At 42.9% G+C, this 12,945-nt stretch overlaps 1 protein-coding gene across 1 annotated transcript in view; it reads right to left on the bottom strand.

Moving 5' to 3' along the window:
- Positions 1-12,316: 12,316 nt before the first annotated feature.
- LOC109927112 (glial cells missing transcription factor 2) overlaps positions 12,317-12,945 on the bottom strand; it is a 1,179,481-nt gene continuing 1,178,852 nt past the window's right edge. Inside the window, exon 4 of the mRNA XM_048608764.1 lies at positions 12,317-12,444. Within this exon, the coding sequence (XP_048464721.1) occupies positions 12,317-12,444 (128 nt within the window). The remainder of the gene's footprint in view (positions 12,445-12,945) is intronic.

The raw sequence follows: 12,945 nt of genomic DNA, 5'->3' as shown, positions 1-12,945 counted from the left end.
CTACACCTGCACCTACCCCTCCCCTCTCACCTCCAACCAAGGCCCAAGTAATGAAGGAAGAGGTGAGGGATGGTACCGGCGTATCAGTGGAAAAGTAACTGTTCCATGTAGCCTACGAAGAGGCAAGCATAGCTCGGAGACATCACCCAACCTACCTTTCCCCAGCCCCATCCATCCTCCCTCTCATGTATGTAGGCTACTGACTGGGGAGGCAGTAGGGTGCCATGGGTAAGATGACAAGAGCAGGGGTAGTGTGCAAGGTGGGAGGGGGATAGGGTGCCAAACAGGCATGGTGCCAGATTAAAAGGTAGCAAGGGGCCAGGTCAATGATGCCACATTTAGGGTAGATGAGGTGTCTGGGAGAAATTAGATTCAATGAGAGGCAGGGAGGCTGGGGGTTCTAGTCAGGCAAAGGGGTGATGGAGTTGTTTGGGTCTGGATGGTAGGAGGGGGTTAGTCTTGCCAGGTCTGGCAACAGACTTCAGCAGATTGCTTTGGGTCCAGACAGAAGCTGGTTGAGGGTTTAGATCCAGTCCAGTGTTTGTTGGGGATGGTGAAGCCTCAGAGGTTTGGTGGTAGAGGGATTGGGCACTGTCTTGAGGGGTTGGTAATGGTGGTGAGAGAAGGAGGATCAGAGTGGAAGAGGTTTAGTTCAGGTATTAGGGAAATCAGATTGGGTCTGACAGGGGTAGAGGGGTCAGTTGCAGAGTGGGGAAAAGAAGAAGCACATCAGTTGGTGGGGGAGGGAGTTGTTGGGTCTTGAGGCACATGTTGGATCAGAGTTTGGGGCTCTAAGGGATCTGGGGAGATATGAGATAAGTATGGGGTCTGTTTAAAAATTAATCATGAGTTAGACAATGTTTTAATAGTGAAATGTTTCCTGAGTAACTATTCTACTTAATGTAAGTGAAATACACACATTAACAACTTGGATGTGAATGTAGAAGGTATAATTAGAAAGTTTACAGATGCTGGCCTTCACTAGCCAAGGCATGGAATATAGAAGCAGAGAAATCTTGTTGCAACTTTATAAAACATGGAAATTGATTATGTTGTTGACACTGAGAAGAATGGTCTCAAGCTGCAGTCTGAAATTGATCAGCTGATAAATTGGGCTGAGCAACTGTCGATGGAATTGATCCTGACAAGTGCAAGGTGATGCATTTTGGGAGGTCCAATAAGGGAAGGATACACATCATGAATGGCAGGTCCCTAGGGAGTACTAAGGAACAAAGGGACTTTGGTATACAAGTTCATAGATCTGTGAAGGTGGCAGCACAAGTAGACAGAGTGGTGAATACGAGACAATAAGGTGCAGGGCTGGATGAACACAGCAGGCCAAGCAGCATCAGAGGAGCAGGAAGGCTGACGTTTCGGGCCAAGACCCTTCTTCAGATTTTCTGAAGAATCTAGGCCTGAAACGTCAGCTTTCCTGCTCCTCTGATGCTGCTTGGCCTGCCGTGTTCATCCAGCTCTACACCTTGTTATCTCAGAATCTTTAACTTTCCAGGCAATTTTCTTAGAGGTTGCGATGATGGGGATTCTGTAGGTTCCCTATACATAACTCCTATCTCTGCTGAAGTAGTGACTGACCAGTGGAAAATGCAGGCCATAGTTTCTCTGCATTAAACTGAATCTGCCACATACCAAGCCATTCCACCGCTCTGTTTATTTCTTCTTGAGGTCTGTCATTGTTCTCCTCACAGTTCACAATACAATGTTTTATTAAGGAACATATGAAGAAAAGCACCAGAGAATTTCACTGTATGAGAAATAATTTCCTACAACTGCTTGATTTTTTTCTGTCATCAAAACAAGTTTTATTCTATAGGCTTCAATTTTGCGTACAAAATTCTGCCAGGGCTCTACAGGGTAGATGCAGGAAGGTTGTTTTCCCCTGTTTGAGAGTTCTAGAACCAGGGCACACAATCTCAGAATAAGATTGCCATTTAGGACTGGGATAAGGAGGACTTTTATCCATCAGCAGTGGTAAATCTTGGGAATTCTCTACTGCAGAGACTATGGAGTTCAGTCATTGAGTATATTAAAGACAGGGATCTATAGATTTCTAGGTAATTAAGTTGTCTAGCTATATGGAATGGGGAGGGAAAATGGCATTGAGACAAAAGATTAGCCATGTTACAGCTGAATGTGGAACGGGCTCAGTGATCTGAATGACCTAGTCCTGGTTCTTTACCTTTAATCTTGCATTTACTGGAAATACTATTTTGTGGTACTTTATCAATCACCATTTGGAAATCCATGTACACCACATCAACCACATTATCCTGATTAGGTTACATAATTTAAAAAGTTACTCAAGTTCGTTACACACAATTTGCCTCTTAAAAGTAAAATAAAAAAGTACTGGAGATACTCCACAGATCTGACAGTTTTTGTGCAGAGAAAATCAAAGTTAACGTTTCAAGTTGTGACCATTCATGAGAACCTTAAAGTTAACTTTGTTTCTTTCTTCACAGTTGTTGCTAGATCTGCTCAATATTTCTAGCATTTTCTACTTTTATTTCAGACTTCCAACATTTCGGGTATTTTAATTTTTCTTTAATGAATCCATTTTCTGAACTAATCAACATTGTCAAAATTTCTTATGGTTTCAGAGAGCTTTGGTACTGAGGTTCATCTGATTGGCATTTGGATTGTGGGTTTATTCCTACACCCTTGTATCAAAGGAGGATTAGAAGATTATGGTTAATTCTCAAATTTACTTCTTAATTCTGTCTGTACTATTTGATGGTGATTTATGTGTTTTAAATAGTCTCTTGTTAGAATTTTTAACCCATCCACTAACTCAACATTTCCACCATGGCTTTGATAGCATCTTCTTTGGTAAGGGTATATGATTAGGAAGGGTTTAGATGGATATTGGCCAAATGCTGGCAAATGGGACTAGATCGAATTGCGATGTCTGGTCAGTGTGGACAAGTTGCACCAAAGGGTCAGTTTCCATGCTGTATGACTTTGTGATTCTATTACTCTAAATGGAGATTAATTCTCTCTTTCAGAATTTTCTCCAATAGTTTCCCTACCACTGATATCAGACTCACCGGTCTATAATTCCTTGGTATATCTCTACCATCCTTCTTGTAAAGTGGACCTGCATTGGCTGTCCTCCAGTCCTCTCTTACACATCCCTTACAGCCAGAGATGATTTAAAAATTTAGGTTAGGGCTCTAGTCATTTTCTCCCTTGTCTCTCAGAGCAGCCTCATCTGGATCTTGGGATTTGCCCACTTTTAAGCCCACTAAACACCTCCAATACTTCCTCACTTCCTATATCAGTCTGCTCAAGAAACTCATAGTCCATTTTCCCGAATTCTGTACCTACATCCTCCTCTCGAGTGAAGACAAATGTGGTATTCATTTAGAGATAGTAAGATAAGGGTCCTGACCCGAAACATCAGCTTTCCTGCTCCTCTGATGCTGCCTGGCCTGCTGTATACCTCCAGCTCCACATTGTGTTATCTGTGGTATTCATTTAATGCTTTACAATGCCCTTTGGCTCCACAAACAGATTTCTCCCTTCATCCCTAGTGGGCCTATTTCCCTGGTTATTTTTTCCCCCCTCGATATATTTGTAGAATACCTTGGGATTCCCCCTAACCTTGCCAGCCACTGTTTTTTAATACCCCTCTTTCCTCTCCTAATTGCTTTCTTAAATTTCCCTGCTGCACATTCTATACTCCACTAGGGCTTCCATTCATTTGCTCCCTTTTCATCTGTTATATATCTCTATTTTTCTTTTGTTAATCCAATCCTAATGTTCTTAGACATCCAGGGTTCCCTGGCTTGTTGCTTTTACGTTTCACTCTAAAAGGAACATGCCCCTCCCCACCCAACCCCCACCTCCCCAATCCACGGTGGTGGCATAGTGGTTAGCACTGCTGCCTCACAGCGCTAGGGACCCGAGTTCAATTGCAGCCTCGGCTGACTGTCTGCGTGGAGTTTGCACATTTTCCCTGTGTATGCGTGGGTTTCCTCTAGGTGCTCCAAAGATGTGCAGGCTATGTGAAATTGTCCGAGTGTCCAAGGATGTGCAGGCTGGGACATTAGCCATGGGAAATGCAGTGTTACAGGGATGGAGTGAGGAGTGAGTGTGGATGGGATGTTATTTGGGGATTCTATTCTATTTTATGATCTATGATCAAAAAGCCTTTTGTTTTGCAGACCATCTACTTCCCTTCCCATAACAAACTTAAAACTTACGATGTTATGGTTGCTATTACTGAAGTGCTCCCCCACTGCCACCTTGGACACCTGTCTACCTATGTTCCCCAGCATTAGATCCAGCATTGCACTATTCTTTTTAGGACCATCTACATTTTGATATAAAGAGGTCTCCTGGCTACATTTCAAGAAATCTGCATTCTCTAAATCCTTTATAATATGATTATCCAAATTATGGGGGACTTGGGGTAAATGAGGAAGCTGAAATCCCCTATTATTATTTTTACACACCTCAATGAATTGTTCACACACCTGCTCCTCAATTGATTGTTTAGGGGTCTTTAATAAACCCCTATCAATGTGAATGCTCCTTTTTTTATTCTTAAGCTCATTTGAGAACCTTTCCAAGATATCATCCCACCTTGCTGCAGTGATTGACTCCTTAATTAGCAATGCAACACCACCTTTTCTTTTACACCCACTCCTTTCCTGCCAGAAGATCCTATATCCCAGAATGGTCTGTTACCAGTACCCCTCTCTCAATCACATCTCTGTGATAACAACAACATTGCAATTCCATATGTCAATCCACACTCTTAATTCATCTGTCTTATCGTTAATATTCCTGGCATTAAAGCAGAGGTGATGCAGCTTGCTTTACTCCCTTAAGAGTCAACAGGTCTCCCTCTGCCTAAGTTCTTCTTCTAAGGTATGCTGTAATACTATTGAATTGAGCCTGGCACCAAGGAGGCAACACAATACTGGAGTTCAGTCTGTGGCTGCAGAAATGCCTGTTTGTTCCGATAACAAATGAATCCCTTATCATGATCACACCTCCTTTCCTCTTCTTCTCCTCCTGTATAGTCATGCTGCTCATAATACCAGTAAATTGGCTTTGTCTACACTCCCTTGAGGGACCAGCATCTTCATCAGATTCCAAAATGGAAAACTGATTTGTGAGTGGGTTCCCAGTGGACTCCTGCACTATTTGCCCATTCCTCTTTGATTGCCTGGTGGTCATCCATTCCCTTCTTTCCTCCAGTAAGCCTGGATTGCTTCTTATCTTTCTCCAGAACTAACCTCAATTTTTTGGATCACTTTTATGATGTCTTCCCTAACCGTTCCCACTATACATTCAATACATTCATACACTATCTCATTTAAAAGAACTAGATCCAGGAATACCTCTTTTCTCATTTGATTGCAATTATACTGATTAAAGGAATTCTCCTGAGCTCACTTCAGAAACAATTTAATCTCTCTGTCCCTTACCTCATTCCTGATCTGTTCTATATTAGAATGATTAGAGTTCCACATTACCATACTCTATAGTTTTTTTTTGTAATTCTGTGCAAATTTGCTACTCTACATGTTGCCCGAGTTTGCAACCTATAGAATCTAACAAAAGAGATTTTGTCCTTAACCTCTGCAAGACATTGTAGAATCACAGAATCTCACATTTTACAGTACAGAGGAAGGTGTTCAACCCATTGTGTCTGTTTCAACTCCCAAAACAGCTATCCAGCTAGTCCTATTCTCCAGCCCTATCTCTATAGCCCCCTCAATTCATCGCTTTCAAATGTACGTCCAGGTCTCTTTTGAAACCTCCTATGGAATCTACCTTCACCACTCTCCCGGACAGTGTATTCCCAATCCTAAAAAATCTCTGAGTAAAGAGGTTTCTGTTCATCTCACTCCAAGCTCTCTTACTAGTAATCCTGAAATTGTGACCCCTAGTTACTGACATACCAACTAGTGGAAACAGAATATCCTTCTTTACCCTATCAAATTCATTCATAATTTTGAATACCTCAGTAATTTTCTCTGCTCCAAAATGAATATGCCCAATTTCTCTAATCCTTCCCTATGTTTAAAATCCCTCACTCCCGGTATCAATTTAGTTAATCTCCTTTGATCTCTTAACCATCTTTCCTTAAATAATGTGCCCAGAACTGAACATAAAACTCCAAATGTAGTCTGACCAATGATTTGTAGAGATGTAGCATTACTTCCTTGTTTTTATACTCTGTGCCTCTATTTATAAACCAAAGGATCCTATAAGCAATCTTAACAATTGTTTCAACTTGCTGGATCACTTTCAGAGAATCATGCACATGAACCACAAGGTCCCTCTGCTCTTGTACTCCCCTCAAGGTTGTACGATTGAGTATTATGTTTCTTCTACCAAAATGCATTGCCTCACATTTCTCTGCATTGAAATTCATCTGCCAGGTGTCTGTCCATTTGGCCAACTTGTCAATGTCACTCTGAAGACTCTCAGCATCATCCTCATAATTCACTATTCTCCCTAACTTGGTATCATCTGTAAATTCAGAAATTTTGCCCTCAACACCCAACTACAAATTGTTTATATAAATCAGAAAAAGCCAAGGGTCCCATATCAAATACCATTTTCAGCTCATCTCCAATCTGAGAAATGCCCATCTAAACCTACCCTTTGTTTCCTATCTTTTAACCAACTTCTGATCCATGCTGCCAAGGACCCATTAATCACATTTCTAATTTGCTAACCAAACTGCCATATGGCATCTTATCATATGCTTTCTGAAACTCCTAATACACATCCATAACACTCCCCTGCGATAGGGGACTCTCTAGTCAGAGGCACAGACGGATGTTTCTGCAGCTGAAAATGAGACATCAGAATGGTATGTGGCCTCCCTGATGCCAGGATCAAGGATACCTTGGAGATGGTGCAGAATATTCTCGAAGGGGAGAGGAACTAGCAGGATGTCTTTGTACACATTGGAACTAATGTCATAGGAAGAGAAAAGAATGAGATTTTAAGGGGAGGATATAGCAAAATAGGCAGGGATTTAAAAAGTAGACCCTCAATGTTAGTAATTCTGATTTACACACAGTGCCATGAGCCACTGACAGTAGGAACAGGAGGATAGAGCAGATGAAGAGTTGGTACAGAGGAGAAGGATTCGCATTTTTGGACTAATAAGGTGGTAATGGTAGGGGATTTTAATTTTTCAAACATAGACTGGGACCGCCACAGTGTTAAGGGCTTAAATGAAAAGTAATTTATTAAGTGTGTACAAGAAAATTTTCTGATTCAACATGTGGATGTACCTACTGGAGAAGGAGAAAAACTGTATCTGTTCTTGGGAAATAAGGCCGGGCAGGTGACTGAGGTGTCAGTGGGAAAGCACTGTGGGACCAGTGATCATAGTTCTATCAGTTTTAAAATAGTGATGGAAAAGGGTAGACCGGAGCTAAAAGTTAAAGTTCTAAATTGGAGAAAGTCCAATTTTGACAGTATCAGGCCAGAACTTTCAAAAATTGATTGAGGGCAGAAATTTGCAAGTAAAGGGATACCTGGAAAACGGGAAGCCTTCAAAACCATGGGATAACGAGAGTCCAGGGACAGTATGTTCCTGTTAGGGTGAAGAGCAAGGTTATTAGGTATAGGGAATGCCAAATGGTTAGAGAAATTGAGGTTTTGGTCAAGAAAAAGAAGGAAGCATATGTCACGTATAGACAGCAGGTATCAAGTGAATCCCAAAAAGAGTATAAAGGCAGTAGAAATATACTTAAGAAGTGGGAAAGCAGGAGAGCAAGAAGGGGACATGAGATAGCTTTGGTACATAGGGTTAAGGAGAATCTAGAGGGTTTCTATAAATCCATAAAAAGGGCAAAAAGTAACTAGGGAGATGATGAGGCCCCTTACAGATCAGCAAGGCTGCCTATGTGTGTGGAAATGCAGGTGATGGGGGAGATAATAAACAAGTATCTTGCATCAGCCTTTAATGTGGAGAAGGATACAGAAGCTAGAGAACTTGGGGAAATAAATAGCGAAATCTTGAAAAACATCCATATTGCAGAGGAGGTGGTGCTAGATGTCTTAAAATGCATAAAGATGGATAAATCCCCGGGATCAAGGTGGAGCAGTGGATGTGATCTATATGGACTTCAGTAAGCATTCGATAAGGTTCCGCATGGTGGACTGGTTAGCAAGGTTAGATCACATGGAATTTAGGGAGAACTAGCTATTTAAATACAGAACTGGCTTGAAGGTAGGAGACAGATGGTGGTGGTAGAGGGTTGCTTTTCAGACTGGAAGCCTGTGACCAGCAGTGTGCCATAAGGATTGATGCTGGGTCCACTGCTTTTCATTAATTAAATGAATGATTTGTATGTGAACGTAGGAGGTATAGTTAGTAAGTTTGCAGATAATGCCAAAATTGGTGGCATAGTGGACAGCAAAGAAGGGTACTTCAGAGTACAATGGGATCTTGATCAAATGGGCCAATGGGCCAAGGAGTGGCAGAAGAGGGCCGTCCACTTTCCCAAGGACTTGTAGAGGAGATTTTGACTCCAATCTTAGTGTCATCTGCAAACTTGCTAATCAGACCATCTATACCTTCTTCCAGGTCATTTATGTATATCACAAACAACAGTGGTCCCAACATGGATCCCTGTGGAACACCACTGGTCACAGTTCTCCATTTTGAGAAACTCCCTTCCATTACAACTCTGTCTCCTGTTGTCCAGCCAGTTCTCTATCCATCTAGCTAGTACACCCATGCGACTTCACTTTCTCCATCAGCCTACCATGGGGAACCTTATCAAACGCCTTACTGAAGTCCATGTATATGACTTCTACAGCCCTTCCCTCATCTATCAACTTTGTCACTTCCTCAAAGAATTCTATCAAATTGGTAAGACATGACCTTCCCTGCACAAAACCATGCTGCCTATCACTAATAAGACCATTTCCTTCCAAATGTAAATAGATCCTATCCCTCAGTATCTTCTCCAGCAGCCTCCCCACCATGACATCAGGCTCAGCAGTCTATAATTACCTGGATTATCCTTGCTACCCTTCTTAAACAAGGGGACAACATTACCAATTCTCCAGTCCTCTGGGACCTCACCCGTGCTCAAGGATGCTGCAAAGATATCTGTTAAGGCCCCAGCTATTTCCTCTCTCGCTTCCCTCAGTAACCTGGGATAGATCCCATCCAGACCTGGGGACTTGTCCACCCTAATGCCTTTTAGAATACCCAATACTTCCCCCACCTCCTTGTGCTGACTTGACCTAGAGCAATCAAACATCTATCCCTAACCACATTATCTGTCATGTCCCTCTCCTCAGTGAATACCGACGCGAAGTACTCATTAGAATCTCACTCATTTTCTCTGACTCCTGCATAACTCCCTCCTTTGTCCTTGAGTGGGCCAACCCTTTCTCTGGTTACCCTCTTGCTCCTTATGTACGAATAAAAGGCTTTGGGATTTTCCTTAACTCTGTTTGCTAAAGATATTTCATGACCCCATTTAGCCCTCTTAATTCCTCGTTTCAGATTGGTCCTACTTTCCCGATATTCTTCCAAAGCTTCATTTTCAGTCGCCTAGACCTTATGCATGCTTCCTTTTTCCTCTTTGCTAGTCTCACAATTTCGCCTGTCATCCATGGTTCCCTAATCTTGCCTTTTCTATCCCTCATTTTCGCAGGGACATGTCTGTCCTGCACTCTAATCAGCCTCTCTTTAAAAGCCTCCCACATATCAAATGTGGATTTACCCTCAAACTGCTGCTCCCAATCCACATTCCCCAGCTCCTGCCGAATTTTGCTATAGTTGGCCTTCCCCCAATTTAGCACTCTTCCTTTAGGACCACTCTCGTCTTTGTCCATTTAAAAATTACAGAATTGTGATCACTATTCCCAAAGTAATCCCCCACTGCAACTTCAACCACCTGGCCGGGCTCGTTCCCCAACACCAGGTCCAGTATGGCCCCTTCCCGAGTTGCTCTAGAAAACCCTCCTGGATGCTCCTTACAAATACTGCTCCATCTAAACCCCTAACACTAAATGAATCCCAGTCAATGTTGGGAAAGTTAAAATCTCCGATCACCACCACCCTGTTGCTCCTCCATCTTTCCAAATCTGTCTACATATTTGTGCCTCTATCTCACGCTCACTGTTGGGAGGCCTGTAGTACAGCCCCAACATTGTTACCACACCCTTCCTATTTCTGAGCTCTGCCCATATTGCCTCACTGCTCGAGTCCTCCACAGTGCCCTCCCTCAGCACAGCTGTGATATCCTCTTTGACCACGAATGCAACTCCTCCACCACTTTTACCTCTCTCTCTATCCCGCCTGAAGCATCTATAACCTGGGATATTTAGTTTCCAATCTTGCCCTTCCCTCAACCAAGTCTCAGTAATAGCAATAACATCATACTCCCAGGTACTAATCCAAGCCCTAAGTTCATCTGCCTTACCTACTACACTTTTCGCATTAAAACAAATGTACCTCAGACCACCTGTCCCTTTGCGTTCATCATCTGCTCTCTGCCTACTCTTCCCCTTCATCACACTGACTTCATTATCTAGTTCCTTATGGGCTTTAGTTACTACCTCCTTACTGTCCACTAACCTCCTCATTTGGTTTCCACGCCCCTGCTACATTAGTTTAAACCCTCCCCAACAGCATTAGCAAAAGCAGCCCCTAGGACATTTGTTCCAGTCCTGCCCAGGTGTTGACCGTCCAATTTGTAATAGTCCCACCTCCCCCAGGACCGGTCCCAATGTCCCAAAAATCTGAACCCCTCCCTCCTGCACCATTTCTCAAGCCACCCATTTATCCTGCCTATTCTTTCATTTCTATTCTGACTAGCACATGGCACTGGTAGCAGTCCTGAGATTACTACCTCTGAGGTCCTACTTTTTAACTTGGCTCCTAACTCCCTAAATTCTGCTTGTAGGACCTCATCCCCTTTTTTACCTATATGCACAACGACAGCTGGCTGTTCACCCTCCCCCTTCAGAATGTCCTGCAGTCGATCTGAGACGTCCCTGACCCGTGCACCTGGGAGGCAACATACCATTCGGGAGTCTCGTTTTCGACCACAGAACTGCCTATCTCGTCCCCTTACAATCGAACCCCCTATGACTATAGCCCTTCCACTCTTTTTTCCGCCCTTCTGTACAGCAGAGCCAGCCACGGTGCCATGAACCTTCCCCTGGTGAGCCATCTCCCCCAACAGTATCCAAAACGGTGTACCTGTTTTGGAGGGAGACGACCGCAGGGGACACCTGCACTGCCTTCCTGCTTTTTATCTGCCTTTTGGTCACCCACTCCCTTTCTCCCTCAGCAATCCTAATCTGCGGCGTGACCAATTTGCTGAATGTGCTATCCACGACTTCCTCAGCATCGTGAATGCTCCAAAGTGAGTCCATCCGCAGCTCCAGAGCCGTCATGCGGTCAAACAAGAGCTGCAGTTGGACACACTTCTTGCATGTGTAGGAGTCAGGGACATCAGCCACATCTCTGAGCTCCCACATTGAGCAAGAGGAGCATAACACGGGTCTGGGATCTCCTGCCATTCTGTGTGCCTTTAAGTCCTGGCTGAGGCAGCAAGGCACGAACAGGCAAGGCAAGGCAGGGATGCTGTGAGCATTCAGGCAAGGGCAAAGTGAGTATATTCTAAGAGAGCAAATAAGCAGCCCTGAGATGCACTCTGATCCAGTCTGTAAGATAGGTGCCTGTCCTGTGCGCAAAGTATCCTTGCAGCAGCATTGCATTTTAAAGTGCTGATGTGATCTAAAATATACCGCAGAAGTGCAGAACTGCACTGTAAGTAGACTGGAGGTGCATGACAATGATGTTACGGGACTGATATGTGTCAGATGCCAATGTCCGTGGGTAGGGGTGTGCGGAGCTGCTGCACATGGAGAATGTCCTAAGATGCTGTTACCGGGTATCCAAAGTGGAGGTCCAGTGGAGAAAATGGTCAAGTGGAGTCATTAGGTATCTGCTGTAACTTTTAAGTCAGGAACTCTCAATATCTACTTTCTATTTGGCAGGTGAGAGAATTGAAGACTGCATATTAATAAGGTAAGTTCAGGGAATAATGAGGTTGATAATGAGCAATAATCCACTCTATTTTTAGCTCTCCCACTTCATAGTGAAAATCATATCTCGAAGTCCAGAACTTAGATATCAAATGAGATTTCTTGGCCTCAACCTCAAAAACAGCCTTTCTCAAAATGTCACCCAATTTTCCCAAATATCTTGTTGCAACCCGTATTGTTCAGGGGCTGGGAAAGATTCCACTCAATATGTTCATAATTTATAGGTTATTGAACAATTTTGTGTCTAAATATCACTTACCTGGAAAAATATGGCTTTGGTATCAAGTCTCCAAAAGTTCGTAACTGGATATCCACTGTGACCTCGACAAGATATCAGTTCCAGTGCTGAGTTGCAGTTTGGACATACTCTTTCTGTAAAGTATAAAACTATACATTAGGATTTTTTGTAATAAAGGAATGCAAACTTGAGGGAACCACTACCTAATTCATGTATTTCACATTTTCTGATTTGCTGCTCCGAGTTAAGAGCACTAGCAGCATATGTCAAAGATTCAAAGTGTTATCCACTTCCACTGGATGAGGCTTTCCCCAAGAAGATTAATTTCCAAGATTATTTCCCCTGAAATTGAAATAAGAAAAGATAATGTAACTATTGTGGACTAAATCCCATAGTGATTCTACCTCTCCACCAAAAATAAAGATTTTAAACATTACAATCTTTCTGCCATTAATATTCAAATACAGCATGTTGCATGGCATATCAAGTGTCAAGCTTTTGTTTATTAGTAGCCCTGTCCCTGAGTCAGAAAATTACAGGCTCAATTTTCACTTCCAGACTGGACCATACAATCTAGATTGACACTCCATTACAGCAACAAGGGAGTGCTGCAATATTTTGTCAATGAGCCCCTA

This window comes from Rhincodon typus, chromosome 2 (genome assembly GCF_021869965.1).
Source record: "Rhincodon typus isolate 14 chromosome 2, sRhiTyp1.1, whole genome shotgun sequence".
NCBI lineage: Eukaryota > Metazoa > Chordata > Chondrichthyes > Orectolobiformes > Rhincodontidae > Rhincodon > Rhincodon typus.
The sequence above is the reverse complement of the archived record's forward strand: the minus strand, read 5'-3'. Positions and strand labels throughout refer to the sequence as shown.